At 33.0% G+C, this 24570-nt stretch overlaps 1 protein-coding gene across 4 annotated transcripts in view; it reads right to left on the bottom strand.

Moving 5' to 3' along the window:
- Positions 1 to 24570, bottom strand: part of RTKN2 (rhotekin 2) — a 66770-nt gene that overhangs the window by 24607 nt on the left and 17593 nt on the right. For 2 of the 4 annotated variants that reach the window (XM_019638433.1, XM_019638434.1), the window contains exons 3-7: positions 23560 to 23618; positions 18007 to 18060; positions 16545 to 16662; positions 13896 to 14090; positions 7758 to 7852 (exon numbers count right to left, since the gene is read on the bottom strand). In XM_019638433.1, coding sequence (XP_019493978.1) covers positions 7758 to 7852; positions 13896 to 14090; positions 16545 to 16662; positions 18007 to 18060; positions 23560 to 23618 — 521 coding nt within the window. Of the gene's footprint in view, positions 1 to 7757; positions 7853 to 13895; positions 14091 to 16544; positions 16663 to 18006; positions 18061 to 23511; positions 23619 to 24570 lie in introns of those variants that run through there. The other 2 variants (XM_019638436.1, XM_019638435.1) reach the window with 2 other exon arrangements.

Below are 24570 nucleotides of genomic sequence, written 5' to 3'. Positions count from 1 at the left end.
CAAAGTTGTGAAAGCCAAGGAAAGACTGAAGAGCTGGTCTAGATTGAAAGAAACTAAGGAAGCATGATCATTACAGGCAATGCTTGATTCTGCACTGGATCCTTTTGCCATAAGGAACATTAGTGGGACAATGGGCTACACTTGAATGGAGCCTGAGAATTAGACAGTACTGATGTATTATTATTCATTTCCTGATTTGGATGGTTGTAGTGAGGTAGCCGGATGTCTTCTTAGTAGGAAATACGTATTATCGTATTTGGGGGTAATGGAGCATTATATAAGCAACTTGTTATCATATATATTTTGGGGAAAAAATATCTTGACATTCAACTTGAAACTTTTCAATAAGTTTGCAATTGTTTTAAAAAGTTTTTTCAAAAAACATTAAGATACTCCAATAGTAATAGTGTGCAGACAGGTATATAGCCTTCATATCTATATGGAAGGAAGGCACTGCATAATTTATTCTGTGAATCAGGAGTGTAAATATGGCCCTTTGTTCACACTGGACCACACAAAAATGAATTTTAAAGTTTTCACTGTACTTCCGTTGGTAGTGTCTATAAAATGGCTAGCCATTGGTTGTTACTATTATTGACCAAAAAAGTCTTAATACTCTGGAAAATAAAACATTTCTAGTAAAAGTAAAATTATTTAATATATAGACGCAATACAGCCAAGGTTTAGTACATTTGTTAAATGAAAAAGACCAGTCTAAAATGAAGAGTACAAAGTAAAACAAAACCGGTTTTTTATTAAGTTACCTGCTCAACACTCTATTATAGAATAGCACACAACACATTGTCGGGGACTAGTCAAATCTTTTTTTATTAATACCATGTTAAAGATGCTATCTTTTAGAAATAGTTTGACCTGGGAGAAATAAACGCATATATACAATACAAAGATTCCAAAATGCATACACACATACATGCATACATGCATACACACATACACACACATACATGCATATGTGCAAACACACATACACACATACATACATGCACACACATATGTACGTGCATACACATGTGCACACATACACACATACATGCATACACACATACATGCATACATAATCTTCTTTCCTAAAATAGGCAGGAAAGGAAATAAACGTTCTATAAAAGCATGCATCTGAGTAACACATCTGAAATCAACTTTGTGAATTTAAAGTTTGAAAGCAAATTTCTTTATCAGCAATCCCAGATTTATTAATAACTTATGTTCTAAATATCTGTAAGCTAGTTGTTTTTAAATTAGGATGCACTTCCTAAAAACATAGAATCATAAATGATTAGTGTTTCAGACCAGTTCATACAGTTTGCTCAATCAGTATGAACTGGAACCTAAATATCACATGTAACAATGTGCTTCTCTGATAAAATGCTTAGGTTTCATGGCACACCAAGAAAACTTTACTCCTTCCTGATTGCAGTCCTTGAAAAGGCATATTGGATGTAGACTTCCTTGCCACATACCGTGCAATTACCTGTTACTTCTAATCTAGGCTTCTTTACAGATTAGGAGCACTGTGGATTAAAATGTAGTCTAGCTCCTCTCTACTTCTAACAAGAAATATGGCATCTAGGCTAGCTACTTAACTTATCTCAGTATAAATTTCTCATTTAAATACTACTACTTATCTTAAGTAGGAGGGTTGTGAAAAATCAAATAAGATGTGTATATGACATCTATCATTGTGTCTGGCACATAACAGATGCTTCTTATAATTTCATATCCAGGGTAGTCTTATTCCCCAAACCATACCCTTTCCATTTTTCAGTGCTGTCTCAGTCCTTGTGTCAACACATTTAATCGAAATACTCAATTCTTCTTTTCTAACCAAGGGAGTTATAAGGACAAGATGAAATGAATGAAATGAAACAGGAAGTGAAAGAGCAGTTTGACTTTTCATTACTTAAAGATATTATCTAATTCATCTGTAGTTTCAAATGGGGAACAAAATGGAGTTTAAAAACGGCAGCAACAACAAAAACAATACACAGGCAAGAGAAAGAATCCAGATAACATCTCAGTTCCGTGTGAGTCAATCTTCACAATGTGGTTTCATTGTTTTATAAAATGTATAAAAATTTCTTGATGACAAATATAAACCGTATCATTTTGGCTTTTCCCTTCAACTAGCAAGAGTAACAAAGTTGAATTATAAATTTCAGAATCCTTGTATTCCCTCTTGATTTTATAGTTTTTGGTCGACATTAACATAACTTTATTTAGGAAAAATCCATTACATTAATGTAGACTTATATTAATGAAAAAATTAGGTTTGTTTTTCTGTATAAAACTTTTCATTTTTAAGGTTTAATTACAAGTTTTTAATTTACACACTTCTAGGAATATACCTATTACATAAAAAGAGTTAGGCATATAGGTTAGTGTTTCTTAGATTATTTTCCAGTGGAATTTACAAATTCCAAAATCAACAATTTTGGGGTGTTATTGCTTTAAGCATAGGTCTTCTCAGTCTTGAATATGTTAATCTGTATTGTGTTTCTATAAGAAAGAGCTGTAATCACAGTTCCCAGGCTTATTTGCCCATAAGCATTTTATTCAAGGAGAATCTAGTAATATCTTAAAGAACTCTGAAGACAACTGAGGAATCACTGCTAAAATTGATGCTCCCTTTGTGAACTGTATTCCTTTCCACAACCTTTCAGATGATTTGGTTGAAAGAATGGGGCCTTTTATTATCAAGTCCATTATTCACACATTGATAGTATTTTGAGTCTTGCAGTTGCTTTAACAGTAACCATGCCTGACCAGAAACCATAACAGAAAGAGCACAGCCTGTTCTGGATTATTTAAAGTCTAGCTCAACCACTTGTGAGCTGCATGATCTATTGTGGTATATGATAGCCTCTAAACTGTATCTTACTCATCTGTAGACTGTAAATGATAATGAGGAACTTGTGAAAGTACAGAGCCAGCCAGTGGCAGAACCAGAATATGAATCCAGGGCTGTGGCCCCACTATTAACCACTTCACTGTAACGTTTCCTTATAACTACATCTCACAGTGACTAAGAACAAAAACTGCGTTAAATGTGCTTGTTTGCTTATTTATTTATTTCTATTTTATTGTGGTAAGAACAGGTTAATAGGAGGTTTATCCTCTTCACAGATGTTTAAGTGTACAATACAGCATAGTTCACAAAAGGCACTACGTTGTCCAGCAGATCTCTAGAACTTGTTCATCTTCATAACTGAAACTTGACACCTGTTGATTAGCAACTCCCCATTTCCCCTACCTCCAGCCCCTGGGAAATACCATTCTACTCTCTGCTTCTATGAATTTTACTATGTTAGACACCTCATTGATGTGGAATCATGCAGTATTTGTCCTTCTGTGACTGGCTATGTCAGTTAGCATAATGTCCTCAAGGTTCATTCATGTTGTCACATATCGTAGAATTTCCTTCTTTTTGAAGGTTGAATAATATTTCATAGAATAGCGTCTGACACATATGAGGCACTCAACATATGGTAGTAAAATGTATGATTCTACAGAACTGACACAAGTGGGATGACAATACACTTCATTTACCAAATTTTCTGATAAAATTGATAATGCTAATACTATTGCAGACTTCAAGTATGGGGTGACGAAAGGCGAGACTGTTCAGACCAATCCTCCCACTGAAAATGCTGAGTCAACAATATTTAATTTTAATTTTTTTTTTCCCCAGAGCAACAAAGAGGTAACAAGACTATAAGAAATTACCAATACAAACTGGACAAATGAGAACCAGTGAGCACAGAAGCTGTGTTTGTCTTGACAGCATTTGCTAATCCCAGCAAATATGAATTTATGATTTAATGATTCTGCAAGATGAGGGAAGCAGAATGAAATCAAAGTCTAGGGCCTGAACAACGTAAGCAGTTTAATGGGATATTTTTGTTATACTAACTAAGCTGATATCCCAAAGGAATCACCAACAGGGTAGTGGTGAGCCAGCAGCAAACCAACCCTGCTACCCAGAATTCCCACTGCCTAGAGGTGGGGAGGAGGGGTCCAGAGAAACCCAGACATGGTCTTTGGATAAAGTGGGCCTAGACTGATAGCACCCCCAGGTGCCTGCCAGAAGCAAACAGAAACACTAACCATCAACTTATTCCTATACTTAAACTTTCAATTACAATAACAAGTGCAAAAAGATAACCAGATATGCAAGGAATTGAGAAATCATGAGTGAGAACCACTAGAAAAATCAACAGAAACCAACCTAGAAAGACTTTATATATCTAGTCACAGATTATAAAACAGCTATGCTTACACTTTTAATAAAAACCTAAAAGATAGTATTAACAATGTATGCAGGGAATACAAAGTGGAATAGCAGATTTGAAAAAGTAAAATAAAACTTCTAGAGTTGAGAAATACAATAACTGAAATAAAGAATTTTGTATATAAGTTTAACAGCAAGTCAGACAGAGCTGCAGAGAGAATAAAAGAAATGGAAGACAGTTCAGTAAAAATCCAGAAAAGTATCAAAGACAGACAAAAAGATGAAAAGCACATCATGGAGAGTAATCAACACAGTGAGAAAGACTAAGATATGTTTAACAGGAATGCGAGGAGAAAAGCAAGCAAACGGAGCAGAGGCTTTCTTAATAGACAAGTGACATTTTGTCCAGAATTAATGAAAGCTACCCATCAACAATTTAAAGGAGTTCCAAAAGCAGCATAAATAAAATTAAATTCTATACCTATAATATAGTGAAACTTCAGAAAATCAAAGTCAAAAAGAAGATAAAAAGTTAGCTTCACAGAAGTGACACACTGACAAATGATTTTCAACAGCTAGTAAAAGAAGCCAGAAGCTAGTGGAATTATATTTTTAATATTCAAAAATAATTTTAACTGCCAAACGTCTACATTATACAAAAAATACTTTCAAAAATCAAAATAAGGTAATCTTCAAACAAATACAAACAACCAAGAAGTATACCAGCAGAATACACTAAAAGAAACTCTAAATAACACTTTAAGCAAAAAAATGATCCCAGATGTAAGGTTTTTAAGATACAAGTGGTGCATAGAAACATGTAGGTAAATCTAAATAAATATTATATGCATAAAACATCTTGTGAAATTTAAAAATCAAATAGAATTATAACACACAATAATAGCACGTAGGTCAGAGAAATGGTATCTAACTGCTCTAGCATTGTCTGAGGAAAAGGTAAAATTATCTTTTAATTTTAGCTTTTAATAAGTATAATTAATAAAATTTCTAGAGTAATATATAAAAGATGAGAAGAAGAATTATAACTTTAATTAGAAAAAGAAAAAACTAAGGTGATAAAACCATCAATTCTTTAAAAGGCAAGAAAGAACAAAGGACCACCATGGGAGAGGTAAGACAAATAGAAAATACATGATATAATGCTAGATTTAAACCAAAATATTTAATATAATGTGGTTTATAAACTATTTGCTATTTAATTCAAAATGACCAAATGCTCCAGTAAAAAAAACACACACAAATATTGTCAAATTGGATAAAAATTAAAATTCAATATATAATCCTGCTTGAAGCATATCTACAACATAAATATAAGTAGTTTGAGGTAAAAGAGTGGAAGGAAATGCACAATTAAAAACTGTGTGCACCAGGACTGGCTGAGTGGCGTGTTGGTTAAGAGTTGGGTTAGGACGCCAGCTCTGAGCAGCAGGGCCCTGGTTCGGATCCCACATGAGGGCCAGTGACACTGCCCTCTACAGCTAAGATAGTGAACAACAGCTCGACCTGGAGCCGGGCTGCCGTGAGTCTCCGGCGATGGCAGAGGCTGCAGTGAAGCTGCAGTGGGCTGCCATAAGCTACCGTGAGTGGCTGGCAGCCAGCATGAGCTGCCAATAGCCGCCGTGAGCGGCCGTCCAGTGGCCGGCGACTGATCTGCCTCACCTGGGAAGAGTGCAATGATAATACCAACATGGGCCAGTGAAGCGACATCCTCCACAACTAGACTGAAGAACAAAAGGACAGCAACTTGTCTGTTCCCCTTCCCTGATTCCCCAATGCTGTTCCCCTCCCCCAGTACCCAATAAAATCTTAAAAAAAAAAACCCAAAAAACTGCACCAAATAGTAAAGGCTCAAGTTATATAAAGCAAACATAGACATAACTATGAGAACTAGAAAAATATATAACTATAGATTTTATTATAATTGTAATTAAACTACAATCATTATTTCTAACAAATAATTAGCATATATAGAACACACCAATGAATAGAAACTGACAAACGTACTGCAAGACTGACAATAAAAAAACAGAAGGTACAAAAAGTCAGTATCAGGAATAGAAAGGAGGAACACTGCTACAGATGCTGCAGAAATTCAATAAAGCAGTCATGAAGAAGTTAATGCTTATAATCCTCAAATTCTAGATTAAATAGATCCATATTTATAAAAATATAACTTAACTAAACCTGATTCAAGAAAAGGTAAACCTGAAAAACCCAAAAACTTACTATAAAAATAACTGAACAAGAGATAATTATAATTATGCAATGAAAAATAATAATACAATAAAATACTACAAGCAAAGAAATGCAATATATACTGAAAAATAAACATAAAGCAAGTCACCAAGAAGCCATAATGGGATTCTATCTACATAGAGTTCAATCCAGGAAAAGATAAATTATATTATTGGATCATCGGAAAAGTCATGACGCATTTTTGCATTGAAAAACATAGAAAAATACATCATGACCATCCTGACTACCCAACATTTAGGGAAGCACACATAGATGGTAAAACCATAAAGAAATGCAAGGAAGTGAATACCATAAAAGTTGGGACATATTTACACCTAGGGTAATTGAAGGGAAGTAGTGTTGGCAACGTTCTATTTAGTGACATGGAGGTACACACATTTATCTCATACTTATTTGTTAAACTATACACTTACAATTTATGAACTTTCCTCTATTTTTAATGCAATTTTTAGTGTGAAACAAAAAATACTGTTGTAAAATTGTCCATTTCATCAGTACAGAGCCACTCACCTTTACAACAATAGATATTAGTAAAGTATAATCTACTCATAATTGTATATATTCTGCTTCAGAATACAAACAAGAATAAATAACCCAAATCATATTTGCAAACGACTTTACCAACACCACTCTATATTCTTCATCACAGGTAAAATAATCTGGGAGAGTGGAGAGTGCTCATGCTAAGTTTTACAAACCTTCGTAATACCTAACTCCCTTCTTCACCTTGCCACATATTTCTTTTGGACAAATTACAACTACCAACCACATATTTCTTTTGCATAAATGACAACTACCAATATCATCCAGAGAGAAAATGGTTAAGATTGATTTAACCCTATCAGCTCGTATCCTCTGATTCCTACAAAGGAAGAGTTGACTTTCTCAATTTTAAATTTAAAAATAAGACAGGTCTTTGATTGCCAATTAGTAGGGTGGTGAAGTCATCAATTTCAAGTCAAAGACAAGGATTCAGGATATACAAAACCTTTCTGTTCTCACGAAGCTAGTCTCACACACAAATCTCTGGCAAACAGCATGGAGAGAGGAAAACAAACTTTTCACTTGTGGGGAAAAGGGATGGAAATATTTGAAAGAACTTACAGAATCACTCATGCCTACATTATTTAAGCCAATATCCACTTCAGAGGAACATGTTAAAATTAGAAATTATTACTGTCGCCACATATATCGACGTAATATATGTAATAAGCAAAATATAGACTGTACTTACCATTTCCATTAATAGACAGGTTATGTGTCTTGAAACTGTCCTCAGCACTTTCCAAGGTCAAGGTAGTATGAGCTAGCAAATTATACTTTGCACCACTAATAGTGAGAAAGAAGACATGGCTTAAGTATTTCAGTATATCTTCTATTACATAAAATATTCAGATGTTCAACAGCAACAAAAAAACCTGATTAAAAAATGGCTAAAGGACTTGAATACATTTCTCTAAAAGAGAAATACAAATGGCCAATAAAAACATGGAAAGATGCTCACAATCACTACTCATGCAAATCAAAACAACGAGGAGATTATCACTTCACACCCTTTAGATGGCTATTATTAAAAATCAACAAAGAAAAACAGAAAATAACAGATGCTGCCTGGGATGTGGAAAAACTGGAACCTTGTACAAAGCTGATGGGAGTATAAAACGGTGTAACTACTATGGAAAACAGTGTGGTGGTTCCTCAAAAAATTGGAAATAGCATTAACATATAATTTAGCAATTACACTTCTGGGTTTATAGCCAAAAGAACTGAAAGTGAGGACTCAAGTAGATATACAATATGTATACCCATGTCAATAGCAGCATTATTCACAATAGCCAAATAGTGGAAGAAGTCCCAGCGTCCATTCAAAGGTGAAAGGATAAACAAAGGTGGTATATACATACAATGGAGTATTATTTAGCCTTAAAAAGGAAGAAAATTCTGACACTTGCTACAACATGGTGGTACTACAAAGACATTATGCTAAATGAAATAAGCCAGTTTCAAAATGACAAATGCTGTATGACTCCATTTATATGGGGTATCTAGAGTAGTCAAATTCATAGAGACAGAACGTACAGTGGAGGTTGCCAGGGGCTGGGTGGAGTGGGGGAAACAGGGTGCTATTGTTTAATGGGTATAGAGTTGCAGCTTGGGAAGATAAAAAAGCTCTGGAGATGGATGGTGGTAATGGTTGCACAACACTGTGCATGTACTTAATGCCACTGAGCTACATTTAAAAATGGTTAAAATGGTAAATGTTATGTATACTTTAACACAATAAAACAATGAATAAAAAACTACATTTAGATGTTATGAGTATATAGTTTACATAAATGATTAATCAACTTGGCATGTTTATCTCTTTATGCTATTTTACCTTAAGAAAATATGAAAATTATTTGGTTTAACTTATAAATATTTCTTTTGAATGATCTCCATTCAAAAATATTAACTGAACCCTAATATGTGTCAAGTCTTATGCAAGGTGATGGGCATTCACGGTAAATAAGACTCAGCATTATAGTCTGATGCAGGGGGGAGAAAAAAAAGAATAAGCAGAGGAATTTATCAAATATTGGCATTTGAAAGTTATAACACAACTTTTTCTATGAAAGAAACAAAGGGGATGAGAAAACTGCGGGCCTATGTTAGGTAGGGGAACTGGGAAAAGACTCTCTGAAGAGGTAACAGTTATGAACTAATAAAAGGAGCGAGCCAAGCAAAGAAGGCAGGAAAACTTATTCTAAGCAGAGAGAACACGCGCAAAGAGGCTGAAAGAAGATGAGTGTGGCTGGAGCACAGAGAGCAAGTGGGAAACATGGCACAAAATCAGGTTGAAAATACAGACAGGGGTTAGATCACCTAAGACTTTCTGAGCCTGGGAAGAAGCGTGGATTTAATTCCAAGTGTAACGGGAAGTCACTGGAGAAGGTTAATTAGAAGGGCAGTGATGAAATCTGATTCATATTTATTTCTTGGGGGTAAGTAATGGCTCATATTTTCAGATGAAGAAGCGCAAGTTCAGAGACTGTCACTAACTTGCCTCTAGCAAGTGCTGTATTAAAAAGGGAACCCCATTGTACTACCTACATTTATACTTCATTAAGAAATAGTTTTAAATTAAGGTACTTTTAAAACAGACACAGAGTGACCATATTTTACTACCGCAGGAATTTTGAATGCAGGGAGCATGACTTATTAACCTTTGAATCCAATGTACCACATGATATAACTGCTGAATAATCACTTCTAAGATCATTAAATGAATGAATACATTATACTCAGTAGCTGAGGAATTCCTTAGTTATGTTTGAACACTGCATCATCTCTCACACCACCAAACCATTATTGCCCTTGTTCCTCAGAACATAAATAATCCATTTTATTCTGGACAAGTGTTAGCATAGCTGCTTTGTAACTTCCATCTAATTTAAAATGTAGTATAGTGGCTTTTTTTTAAAGATAATACACCTGTTTGTCAAGTAGATAATCACTCTCAATTTTACCAGTTTTCACAAGATGATTGTTTAAAATGATGTACATTTACACAATGAAGAATGATGTACTAAATAGTTCTTAAGGAGCGGAAAATAGTTAATTCAGCTATTGGAGGCACTGGGAAAATCTAGCTACAAGAATTTCAGTAAGCTAAATTCCACAAATTAAATGAATAAATGAATCACATGAGGGAGCGTGCTAAAAATGACCAAAAATGTTCAGTGTCTTCTTTCAGATCAAACAATACTTTATGATGATATTTCAAGTTATTTCATTTTTAAACCATGACTAATTACAATGGCAATACTTCCAAAACCAACAATGATCTCACTTTTAAAACATTCTTGTCAGGATAACATTTTCTTACTAAAACATTACACTCATTCCTTTTGGCCAACCCTAATACTGAGTTCCCAAAAGTTTAATCAGCTACATTTTTTAAATCAAATAGGTCAACTGTTATAACACTGTGTGTGTGTGGGGGGGTGTCCAAAAATGTTATGAAAAAATAAATAACTACTTTAAATGGCAGTCTGAAAAATGTACTCTTTTGTCAGGAAGAACAGCTATATTTTGTCATAGGCCATATTACTAGATAAGATATACATGTATATTTTGCCCAAATTTGATCTCTTATGCCCTTTTTGGCTAAAAATTAAAAGCTGTATTAGGAATCTTCTTATTGAACTAGATCACAATTAAAAAAATAAAATAGAATGCTATTCTCAAACTCCTATGGTGGTGCTGAAGTGCTTAGTTAAGGAAGTATCAGGTAAGAGTGCTCCTGCGCCATGAGTTTAACCTCGTGAACTCTGGATTCACACCAGAAGCTCAATAGTATGCCGGTATTAGAAGTAAATGATTTGGTGAAATGTTGTAAAAGGTTTTATTCTCTCTTCTGACCAAGTTTAATGGTATTATATAAATAAGCAAATGGCATGCAAGTTTCACGAGAAATGTTGTTCATAAAGGAAATTAGGGTTTGGATTCAGGTATAAACCAAGTAGAATGGCAGATCTAAACAGGAGAATGAGACAAATATGTCAATCCCTAGTAAAAAGAGCTCAATACCAATAATGTGTCTCAAAAATTCCTTTAGGCCTCCAAGAGGAATATAGGTTAAACACAAGTTCTAGCATCACTTAGATCGTCTTCTATGAAACTATAACAATGACTTTAAATTTTTAAATATCTGCCTATATTTTATAATCCTATGTCAAGTTTCTAAACTGCAATGCTTCAGCATGAGTTTGAGAAAAAAATGTTCAGAAAAAGCACTGGTCTTGGAACATTAAAATAGTAACAATAATGGTAAGAGCCACATTTATTAAATGCTTACAATATACCAAGTTCATGAATTATCTTTTTGAATGTCATAATAATCCTAAATTGTTAGATATGATTACATTACCATTATTTCCATTTTACAGAGGGAAAAACAAAACCCAGAGAGTAAATTAATCTGCCCTGGGTTGCACAAATAGATGACAGGATAAAAAAATTTAAATATTCACTGACAAACAATAAAGTTTTAAAATTGTTTGAGAGGTCTATTCATTGTTCTTATATGCTTTAAAGGTATATGAAACCTTAAAAGTGTCTCTAAGGATCCTTCTAAAAGAAGTGAGTATGTCTAAGCATCCTTACCTTTCATATGAGAAAAACAGAGGCCCTGGGAATAATGTAACTTATCCAGAACACTATTGCTATTGTCCTGTCATTTTTTTCTAACTAAGGAATTTTGCTGCTTAAAAAACTTCTAAAACTACCGAACTCGGTGATTATCTCTAATGTCTCAGTTCTAAAATCTATGTTTTGTAATTGTTCATTTATTCGTCAACAAGAAATAGTTCCACTATCTTATAGTTGAATTAAAGCACCCATTAGCAAACACTTGACATAATCTTAACCTAGAAAAGTTTTAAGATGGCCTTAATTCTAGAGGAAGAAAATTAAAGAGTCCCCTTTCTCCTTTTGAATGACATTTATATTAGAGAAGACATATATTCTGTGACTGTTTTTCCAGTGGATGGGACCCGTTCATGGGTAATGAAATCAATTTAATAATTCATAAACAGATTTTTTAATGGAAAATAACTAGAATATAAAGTCTGATAACTATATTATAAATAGCAAGAGCTACGTATTGCTTCATGAAACCTGCTTATGTAGCTGTGCAATCAGTCATGATGTAAAATTAAAATGTATTTCTTTGTATGGGTCCCAGCAAAATAGACTGAAAGCCACAATGCTCGAGTCCCAAGGCATTTTCCACATGGAATATATATGACATGAAAAATTATTTAATTACATTCTGATGATTGATATTTCCAGGATCTATACTTAAAATATTTTGCTTTTTGTAATTATAGTAAAATTACTGGTATGCTGAAGGGCTAACTCGACTAAGACATGGAAAGAAATTCTAGGGAATGTAGCCTGATCAACAGGTTTTTTTCAAGATACGTAAACATAAAACTATTTGTGAAGCAACAAACACAATGTTTAAAGTAAGTATCTGAAAGAAACCAGGGCTACTTGAAAAAATGGTAATTCCAAGTCTGAGCAGAGAAGTATAAGACGAATGTGGAACATCTTGTGTAGAAAGCAAAGAAGCTGTGAGAGATTATGGTACGTCAAAAAGATGCAGGAGTCAGCTTGCCAAGTGTCCTACTGATCAAAGATGGGATTATTTGGCTTCAAGGAGAATAATAAATATAATAGCTTGAAACAGAAATACATAAAAATTCAAGAGTTCAAATAAAACAAAATGTTGATCACATCCATGCTTGAGAAGACATCAACTTATTATTCTAAAATGGAGTAATAAGAAAAGCAAGTATTTTTTTCCCTTTCTTTCATTAATTTTTTGCATTTATATCCAGAGTTGATGAAGGAAAGTTCTTTGAGAGAATTCCAGGTGAAACAAATTAAGGAAGTTACCAAATGAAATAATGAAATAGTGAATGATCAGCAATGGCTGCTAAGACCACGAGATAAAAGATTGATAGGGAACTTGATAAACCCACTGATCAATTATAACATGACTAAAAGTGGGGCAAGACCTCCTAATGGGAGACAGTAGGAAGTACACATAATCAATATGAAATATTATTGCCCTAGAAAAGAACCTGAATCTAATCTAATCAGTCCTCTAAATCTACCAGTTGTAGGAAATACAGGGTATAAAAAAAGATGTTGAAAAAAACCACAAAGATGCAATTAGCTAAATTTAAAAATATGGGAAATTCTATAAGATATGGTTTCTTCAATAACTAATGGCGAGGAAAAAAAGGTAGATGGGAAATTCTTAAAGATTAAAAGAAACTTAAAAGACTCACTTAAATGTACCACTGTAGACCTTGTTTGGATCCTGATTTGCACAAATAAACCACAACAGGACTTTTTCAGAATTGGAGCAATTTGAATACAGACTGGATATAAGATAATATTAAAGACTTATTTTTTATTCTGTTAGGAGTGAAAATGGTAATGTGGTTTTGTTATAAAGAGACAAAATATTTTTAAAAATCTGTAAGAATAAAGCATGACATAAATATAGATATCCAATTAGCAGGCTGATATGTAGCAAATACTTTGACATATAGATAGTCCCTTTTCAAGAAAAACATTTCATCTTTCTGGTAGATACTAGAATTCCAAATCACTAAAAACACAATCACTCAACTTCTTTCAAAGTAAGGTATTAAGGCTACCTCAGCTGTGTAAATGTCAGACAACCAAGTTTTGTTTCTGCTTCAGGATGTTTTTTCCATTTAAAACGTAAACACACACTCCACATGCAATACTTTAAAATGTCACAAATATATAATCATACTATGTCACTATAAATATTGTATTAGAAACTTACAAAACAGCAGAACTGAAGGACAAGCACGTTTCATGATCTTCTTGAAGCACTGAATTTATTTTCTTTCCTGTAGCTTTACTTATAGATGTCTTCAGTTTCTTAGCTAATTTTTTTGGTGTGTTGGTTATAGAAGACTCCTCTGTACAGCAACTATATAGTTCCACCTTTATCTGAAAGTCTGGCCTTGCTTCATTACTATAATAAAAACAAGAGCATTCTTAATGTTAGGAATCTAACTCAGTAAAAATAAAATTATAACATCTTTTGATGTTTTCATACATTTAAAATCAGCATTTGAAATAGGTTTATGTTAATATATGTTAATGAGATGAAAATCTCCCTGTGTTTATTTAGTATCTAAATGGCCTGAGTCACTGCAACTTTCAGAGCTACCAGCTTCTAAAGTAGGTCAGTCTTAACTCAGTTAACCAATATGTACAGGCATATGACTTCAAGAAAAAGAATAAAATGCCCTGGTAATTTTGTTGCCAATATTATTTCTCCTTGTTACCCCTTTAATAGCTACATTTAAGGTATTTACATTATATACGTGATTTCCTGAAATGACTATTCTCCCAAAAGAAAAAGGTTGAAAACAAAAAAGGACAGAAAACAAAAAGGGAAAAAACAAAGGTTTCTTCTTTTAAAACCTTTAGTTTTCATTTATTTTTCATAGAGTCACTTACACTCACCACCTTGCCACTATCTTCCCCCACAACCTGCCCCTCCTTTGTACCTAATAACTGGAAAATAAGGTTTCATTATTTAGTTATGCAGGGGAAAACAAACAAACATACAAAAAATAATATAAAGAGATATATTCAAGGTATGAACTCCTTGAAGGCAAGTGCTGTCTTGGTGATCTTTGTATATTCTTAATCATAAAAAGTACTCAATAACTACTTATTAAGCCAATATGCAGAAATTCTGCAATTTTAGCAAACACTAAGATTGGCTTTGCCCCTTTCAGATACAATTAACTACCTTTCCTATAAAAGACTGGTGGAGTTATTACCAATAAAATATACTTAGAACTGCAAAAGAGGTTCATCAGCAGGAGATGTTGCCTGTAGACGATCCATCAGCCTCAGAGATTTTCAAAGTGCACCACAGGCTTTTTAAGATTTAAATGGCCAATCCAAAGTTTGGATAAATCCGAGGAATAACTTCCAGATATTTTTTATAGTTTATTATTTGGCAACTTTTAAACATACAGTATTCCTGGTAATGACTAACAAATGTCAATATTTAGAGGAAAACCAGAGATTCATAAATATTGAATACTTATTAAAAACAATCATAACAAAAAGCACATTTTTAAACAACATTTAGAACATCTGACCGCAGTTATTTTTAGGACAATTTAAAATATTTACAGAATTTTTAAAAAAATTATAAATTATGTGTTGTCTTCCCAAGTAACTTGCATTGTTCTGTCCCTGAAAAAAAATAATCTTTGTGTAGTAAAACGAACAATAGCAAAGTGATGAGAAGAAAAGAGCCCACTGACAGGATGATTTTATAACAACAACAAAAAAAGTACGATTTTATAACAACAACAAAAAAAGTACTAGCAACAGTTGATAATGGAAATAAATGTATTTAGGTTAACTAAGGGAAATTATTTTTTTAGCCTCAATTATGTAAGCATTTGGTAATATTTCGGGGGTCCTTAATGAACTGGTTTGGTTCAACAGAGCTTGTAAGAGGGCCTGTACTGCAGCTAACAGCTCAGAACAGCGCATTTGATTTTTCCGTGCTATGCAGTTACTAATGGGACACTGGACAGAAGCCACAAAACATGGTTCACAATAGTTTTCTTTAATGTTATGTGAGTGGCAAAACTAGTACCCACAAATCTCAACTGTAGTGCTCCATAGCTGAAAATGGCAAAAACCATGTATTTGAATAGTTACACAGCTATTCATATTTAGATATGAAGATAGTATCTTTAAAACCCTGAAAGAAATACAAATCACACACTGATTTAGGCCAATAGAGCCTTTGACAGAGGCCAGGAAAAACTTATGTTAGTTAAAACTGATTCCTATGGCTACCTGAGGAGTTCTTTCTGGTGCTGTATTATGACCACAATAAAATGAGCCTGTAAAAGAGCAGACGTAATAAAAACAGCCCTGAGGATCACCCAATTTTTTATTGTTCTGGAGTACATGAAAGAAGTGCACCATAAGAAAAAGAACATTTTGAAATTTTACTAAAGTGCTTTTCCTATGGTATATATTTCAGGACTCTTATAAATAAAGTTGTAATGCCATTTTAGTAATTCTGAAACTAAATCTCCTATATGAGACATAAGAACTTGTTTTATGCCCAAATTCACTCTATATACAATATAATGAGATTCCATTGTATTCAGAGCATAGTAAATAAACTATATTTATAAAAATTTATAATATCCAATGAGCCAAATATTTACTACTAAGATTACATGATTTCTATTTATTTTAAGTTGGAAAATTTTAAATGTAGAAATGGGCTTGTTTTGAATAAGTTTTGTAAAAAATCCATTTAAACATTTAAAGCTCTTAATGCTTCAAAAATAATCCAAAGACCCAACAATTATAACCTCCTTTAAAAAAGGAAGAATTAAAGATTATTTTCGTTCTCTCAAGATTAAAAAATACTTACAATATGGTTACATTTTCAAAACATATATCTGTGATTGTTTTATCCACAATCACCATGTCAGTGTCAAAAAGTTCAGCTCCCATTCTGAATAAGCAAAACATGGCATAGCGCTGTGATCCTAGAGGAAAAAAAAAAATCATTTTAAGCCATGATCCACGTGATAAATCATGCCTATATTATGGTAAAATGTATTTGAAAATTTAAAAACTTAGCTTAAATATTTAATAGATTCTTATTTTCATATATTGTACATTGTAATCTTTTACTTTTTATAGTGACTGTTCTGTCAGTATATATTAATACCTTACCCAACTACAACAATTAAACCAGGAGAAAGCAAAAAATAGAGTTAAAAATAGGCCTCTCCGCAGCCTAAAATAACCACCAAACTCATACATTTTATCCCTAGAAAACTCTTTTAAGCTTTAATTCATAGCAAATTTATTATTATATATATGCTAATACCTTTGTCATTTTGGTTTCCAAGTCTATTTAAGAAAAAAACGTTTTCTATTACAAGAGGTTAAGAGCAGGCACGTCAACAACAGCAAAACATTTTCCACCAAACTAAAAGCAAAGGAGGAAACCACAAAAACAATAAAAAGTAGACATGAGGATACAAAAAACATAGCTGCTGGGCCTTTTAATATGGTGATGTTTTTAAAAAAAGTATCAGGTGATTAAAGGGCTAAATCCTCATGATTGAGAAAATGTAGCTTTTCAGAAAAACTTATTCTCTATAGTAAAAAGAAAGATGCACTTAATTCCCACATGTATTCTTTGTAAAGTAAATTATATTTCCTAATTGAATAACACATATACTAACCTGATTTTGGGTTCTTCATATAAAACTAATTATGCTCAATATGATTCAGTTTTTTAACTATGAGTAACAAAGCTATCACAATTGACAAGAAATATAAAGGATTATCATATCTTTACTGCTTTGCCTCTTAACAGCTAGAAATCATTTGAGGTTAATTTCCATGACCTAAGCATTACATGGATTTTTGAAGACTATATAAAGCCATAAAATGCTGAAGGGGGAAAAGAAAGTCAGATCAAGCTAAAAATCTCTCTCTCTTACATCCTGTTAAATAATCTGAAGTAACAAAACAAGGCAGAAAAGATCTAGATTCTGGTCAAATATAATAAATGTCTTTACCTTTACTCCTTAAACATTTTGTTTTGTTTCACACTTTCCCTTATAACTCCTTACAGACTGTCCTTACAGAAGTTTCTACAACTAAAAGTACATTACATATGCATTACCTTAATTAGTATTAAGCAATTACAACATATTTATACTAAAAATCAGAAAAAAAAACAGTTCAGTGAGATTTTGCTTATTGTCAAATGACATAAATTTTTTTCAGTACGGAAGCAGCTTTTTCTCCCAATACTCACAAATTTACTATACACTAAAGAAAACATTTCAATTACAAGTTAAAATCATACATACCTTCTTTATTGCTGAAGTGATCAGAGTCTTTCCACATTAGTGGTATTCGAATATCTATAAAGAGGGGGAAATAGAAATGACAAGTAATAATTTTGGTAACTTGCATTTCTTAGAGTGAAATGAACCTCTGACTTCCATAACGGAGTATGACCATTAAAGCCATATTATTTAAATATTGTAACACAGGTGATATTTTCTGTAAAAAAAAATTGCTTAGACTAGAAATATAATATCCGTTATGTTTATTTAAATAAATTACTTCAAAAAAGTACCAACCATTATTCAAGAAATTAACTTATTAAGTGAGATCTGTAATAAGCTTATGCCATAATATTTTCATTGTGTGATTTGTTTTTTAAATAGGTGAATTACAGGGAACCCAGTGTTGAATTTCTATTTTGGGTAAGTCGTAGCAGCAAAAACAGTTAGATACATTTCAAAATCACAGAACAGTAGAGGCAGAAAGCGCTTTAGAACTTTCATCCACTAGACAAATTTTAAAGATGAAGAAAATAAGTGACTTGTCTAAGATCATTGGTTTCTGGGAGAGACCCAGCTCTTGACAAACAGACCCAAACTCTTTCCATTAAGATTTAACTTGTCTACAAAAGAATTGGCACATCTTTGTATATTCATGTTACAAACTAGCATTTCCCTTAAGAAATAAAGCTAAAAAGAAGAATGCATTACTTCTTTCAGTCCAAGAAAAGGGCATATGTTCTAAAAGTGACCTAAACATATTTTCTGTCATTTACACATTCTTTCAAACTCTAAAGTAATTGTGTTTAATAATCTTTATTCCAGAAGTTACGTAATCTAGAGCTTTGACACAAATTTTTTTCTTCCTAATTTCCTCCACTCTTCCCTTTCCTTCTAAAACTAAGATTAATAGTAGTAACAATTTCCCTGACATTCCCATGCTATTTAGATATTTTCAAAATTAGAGGATCAAGGTTCTACCTAATAGACGTGCCAACTACAGCATACCGTATTTCCCCATGTATAAGACGCTCCCATGTATAAGATGCACCTTAATTTTGGGGCCCAAAATTTGAAAAAAAATTTACTACATAAAGTTATTGAACTCAAGTTTTATTCATCATAAAATTCACACAACTCCTCATCACTGTCAAAACTCCCAACCATTAGCTTGTCCTCATCTGTGTCTGTATATTGCCTTGTCCTCAGTTCCATCTATGGCATGTGAAATGCCACACTTCTTAAATGACTTGACAACCACCTACAACCACTGTATAAGACGCACCCAGTTTTTAGACCCCAAATTTTTGGAAAAAGGGGTGCGTCTTATACATGGGGAAATACGGTAATATAGCACAGTAGAGATTTCAATGGTAAAGTGAAGTTAGTTTTAATTACTCAGAGTACAAAAACTGTATAAATACCCCAAGCCTTTGTGGAAAATGTTTCTAGTTAAGACCTGTTATACCACGGAAGTTTATGTGCATATTTTTCATACTTATTATGCCACTTTAAATAATTACAAATCTTTATGAAAATAAGCTGTTTGGCTACATTTAGGTTGTGCTTCACTTTTAGATCCCATAATCCTCTGTCTACATCTTTGTTTGTTTAGAAGTGTATTTTTAAGGTTTTTAATGACTATTTCCAATTTCCTTTCTAGAAAAGCTTTATATCACTCCTTCATCCCTACCCTACCCAACGAGGCAGGTATGTATGAGTACCCTGCCCACTGATGCCTTAGCAGTTTTGATAAAAATATTACTTATTGAGCTTTCTCCATATGCCAAGCTAAACACTTCACATACAATTCATCAAACAATAATTTTAAAACTTTACCAATTTAATAGTCAAGTGACAGGATTTAATTGTTTAGATTTGCATTTTCTTAACAACAAAAATATTTGTACATTTTATTGGCCAGTTCCGTGAATCTGTATCTGTGGCCCATTCTCTCTCTCTCTCTTTCTCTCTCTCTCAACGTATTACTTATGATTTGTACTTTTAAAAGTTAATATTTAATCTATGTGAGAATTTGGGTATGTGAGGTAAAATTTAAAAATAATTATTCTTCTTATAAAAATAGTAGACAAGTTAATAGACAAGTTCCAACTCCATTCATATCTAATAGGACATCTTTTTCCTTACTGATTTAATGATGCCATCTTTACCATATATAGCATTCTAAGTGTCTGTTCCTTGGCTATATACTTTATGATCTAATTGAATCATGTATTAATGACTGTCTATCCTAATATCAATACCATACTATTATACACATTGAACCTTTATAATATAGTATCTGTTAGAAAGCGTTCCCAAAACATCTTTTCTTACTTGCTAATTTATGTGAATTTTTTAATATTTTATCAAAATTCCCCCTTCAAAATGTTTCATTGTAATTCTATTGTCAAAATTAATTTGGGAACTGATATTATTATAATATCGTCTTTACCCGGAGTATCTTGATACAGTTACCCTTACATTTTTATTAAGGTTATTCTTGGGGGTTGTTAATGTTTTTGTTTTCTATTGTTTTAATTGTAAAGGAGATCTTTTTTGCCATCATATTTCCTAACTAGTTACTGCTGGTTTTGACAGCAGCTACCACTTTTTGTATATTTATCTTGAATCTAGCTATTTTTACTGAATTCTTTATTAATTCAAATAGTGTGTCAGTAAATTTCCTTAGGTTTTCTAGGTCTGCTATCTATTATCTTCAAATAGTTTTTAACTTGTCTATTTGTTTTCAGTAGTTTCATCTTTCATTCTTACTATTTTAGCTCGAGATTTCTAAAACTGTGTTAAATTATATTGATACAATAGACATTGTTATTTTGTTCTTGATTTTAATGGGATTGCCTTTATTGTTTTACAATTGTGACTTGGCTGATGTCCTGTCAAACAGCCTGCTTCTTGCTTGACCACAGTTGCTGACTCATTTCATTTCACAACTGTTCTTGTTCACAGCTGTTCTTGTTCTATTAGGGTGGTATTAACTCTTTACACTGTTTTGGGAGGAGCATGGAACCCGACTTCCTTTACCGTATACCCACAACCTGTGGGTCGGTCTTGCCCTTTCCCATGCCCAACTGTGTCAGAGCCTCAAGAGGAGAAGGTAGACACTTCTTATCTATTTCCCAGATGGTCATGTACTGTCAGATGGCAAAGGATGTGTAAGCCACCAACTGTTTCTTAATTCAGCTTCAAACAGTAAAAATTCCTACCTGGCTCTTGCAAATGGCTGACGCAGGCTTAGTTTACAGTGCCCTTACCTTTGTCTTTTTTTGTGTCTTCATTGCCATTTTAATGGTAAACCGAAAGAGTCTTAATAGGATGGCTAACTTGATGCTATCAGGGCCTAGATGTCTATCATAATTTTGAAAAGTGAAAAAAAGAGGCACTTTGTGAACTGACTTGGCTTTAGTCACTGAATTAACAATTAGTGAGAAAGCTCAGACAATTACCACAGTGTAGTTATTTGATGTTTAGCAGAAATGATCAGGATAAACCTCAGTTATTCTTTTTACTTTGATAAAGATTTGGCCAGTGAATGGTGAAGCTGGAAATGAAAAACCCAGGTATCTCCTAAAAATCAATATAATCTCAGAAATGTTATCAAACTTTGTTGCAAATATCCATTTTGATCAAAACAAAAGTCACATTTTCATCCCAATATCAAAAGAAAATAGATCTATAAAGGTGAATTAGTTTTTAATTTTCTTTGCTTTTATGTTTTACAAATAAACGGATGAGATATAATTAAGTCTAAGCAAAGATGAAATGAAATTACATATGTATCCCATTTTCTGAGACTTTCAGTTCCTTAATTTAATTTAAAATTATCTCTTGGAAAGAAGGAACATATGCAGAAATAAGTTTAATTTCTATACTTGAGTGTTTGTGTTCAGGAAAATAGTTTTTTCTCTTTAAATGCTTTTACTTAAGCACTCTTCTAAATGTAGTTAATGCTAATTTCATGAGTTGCTGCAGTCAATAAACTATTTATTATGAAATGACAATAGATGTTAACTCCAACACGTCACTTGATTCTTTAATAGCAATTTAACATTATGTCATTTGCGTACTAAGTGGCACTACATTGGAGGCAAGGAATGAAGGATTATGTTTAAGTATTTTTAGAAAATCCCCTCTACAGATCTATAATATTTTATCTATCATGTTAAAATCTACTAAAGAACTACTTATGTAAAAGTACTGTTTCACGTTGAAAGGCTACAAGGAAGTACAAAACGTGTTTTATTCCAGTCTTATAACTGGAAAGATGAAAACATGAATATAACTATAAAACAAGCAACCGATTTTTATACAGTTCAGTTATTTTTCTGACAAATGTTTTGGATGAGGGGGATTCCTCTGATTTAGGGCAATTACATCCTATGAGAAATTCAGGTCTAGACTTCCTGTATGAGAATTTTTGTTTATACATAAAGACATTTCTGAAAAACAGTTCCTTGGGTGAGAGGGCCTGAAATACAGCGCAGGGTCCCTGGAGATAAGAAAACACAGCGTTTGGCCAATGAAACAATCTAGTTATTACTTAAGGATTGATGGAGGTGTGTTGTTTCCAAAGCGTGCTGATGAGGTATTTGTAAAGGTGCATTATCTAACTAGCATACACACAAGTCAGCCATGTATTCACTTCGATCTGTAGCATCTCCAGGCCATTGTCTTTGGCTTCCTTAACACTTTGGAGAAACTGAGACAACACAGCATAAGTGCCATCTAGTGGTAAAGGGTATCCTAAATGCATTAGGAATTCAGAGAAGGGAAACTTCCTTTCCAGCTGGAATGGTAACAGGGAAGGCTTTACAGATGAGCAAACAGATCCCGAAGACAATACAATTATTTCAAGAGCTAACTGGGTGTCAGAAGCATGGGGTGTGCAGATGGAACAGGGAGACAAATGTCTGGCTAAACCAGGCAGCTCATGTATAGGAGTAATGGAAGATATGGCTAGAAAAATAGCTGGGTCAGAATAGAAAACTCGGAGGTGAAAAATTTGGTCTGTATCCTATGGGCAATGAAGAACAGTCATCCATTCAATCAATACTCACTGAGCAATTACTATGTGCAAGCACTGTGTGAGCTGCTGGGTATATAGCGATGAACAAAACAAATATAGTTCCAACCCTCATGGAACTTCTAGCCTAGCAAACACTAAAAACATTATTGAAACTTCTGAGCAGAAAAGGAATGGAGAGTCAAAAGACTTGAGTTTGCAGCCCAGCTCAACCACTTACAGGAAGTCATTTAACCTCTGAGTCTGTAGAAAAAGAGAACTACTCTACATATTTCACAAAGCTGCACTGAGGACAAAACTGCAATAATATATGTACTATATGAAACAGCTTTTTCTAACGATTTGTAAAATTCAATGCATATGTAGTGCATAATGATGAAAACAGTGTTTTAGAACAAATATGATGATAGAGGTATGCAAAATAAAATGAAGGAAGAGAATGGACGTAGGGAATTAAAAACCCACCAACTCTAGAAACTTACTTTATAGAATTTATTCAGCAGTACAAAAACAATCCATCTGTAGCATACCTGATAAGGCAATCTTTCCTTTACATGCGGTTCGTTCTTTACTTTCAAAATTCACATCACTGTCAAAAGGAAAAAGCCTAATGAAAAAAAAAGTATCTTTTCTAATAAGCAATTGTTTTAGCAATCTTTCACAAATGTCTAAATATTAAAAGCAAACATATATCCATGAATAATAATGACTTCCACTTAATATAAGCAACCTGACTCAAACTTTAAGATGTTCAGTCAACAGCTAGCTGCTTTAAGAGAAATATATGGAACTACTCTCTTTGATTTTTTTTCATATAAGCTTTACATTCCCTGATGATTATATACTGGCTGATTCCACAGTGAAAACCTTTTGTGATTATTTACATTTTATAAACAAGATGTATAATATTTGTCCAACTCCCAAGAAGTGTAATACCTTGGATAACCATTTCATAAATTACATTTCTAGCTTACCAGATTATAGTTGCCTGAAAAAGTTAATGAATATCCCAATCATGAACTTGTTGCCCAGGAGTACCTTATCCTTATAAAGTATAACAAATATCAGAAAAATTACTCTCTATTCTATATTTATACACAGTAATATATTTAGTTTCCTTGATATTAAAAAAAAAACTAAGCATGTACTAAAACAATAAATTAATTAACTAAGATGGAAAAGGAAGGGAATAGCTCTGAGGAAAGAATAAAATGTGGAGAGGGAAATATTATGACAATAGAAAAAAGTCTCAAAGTGTATTCTTGAGATATAAGACACTTCCAGATCTGACTTTAGAATATACCATTACCATTAAAACAAACAAACAAAAAACCTTTCAAAATAGTCATCTCCTAATAGACCAAATCAATCCCAACCTTGAGTATTTCTCCAATATCCGATTTACTAATATCCTGCATTTAAAGGTTAGCATTCCATTTCTATGGGAATATTTCCAAGAGTATTCTTTGCATCTTTTTTGGTCTTTATTTAAATTAGTTAGCTAATTAACTGCTGGCTAATTTAATTAGGTACTTAAATAC

This window comes from Hipposideros armiger, unplaced genomic scaffold, assembly GCF_001890085.2.
Source record: "Hipposideros armiger isolate ML-2016 unplaced genomic scaffold, ASM189008v1 scaffold_39, whole genome shotgun sequence".
In the NCBI taxonomy this organism is placed as follows: Eukaryota; Metazoa; Chordata; class Mammalia; order Chiroptera; family Hipposideridae; genus Hipposideros; species Hipposideros armiger.
This window is presented reverse-complemented; position numbering and strand designations above follow the sequence as displayed.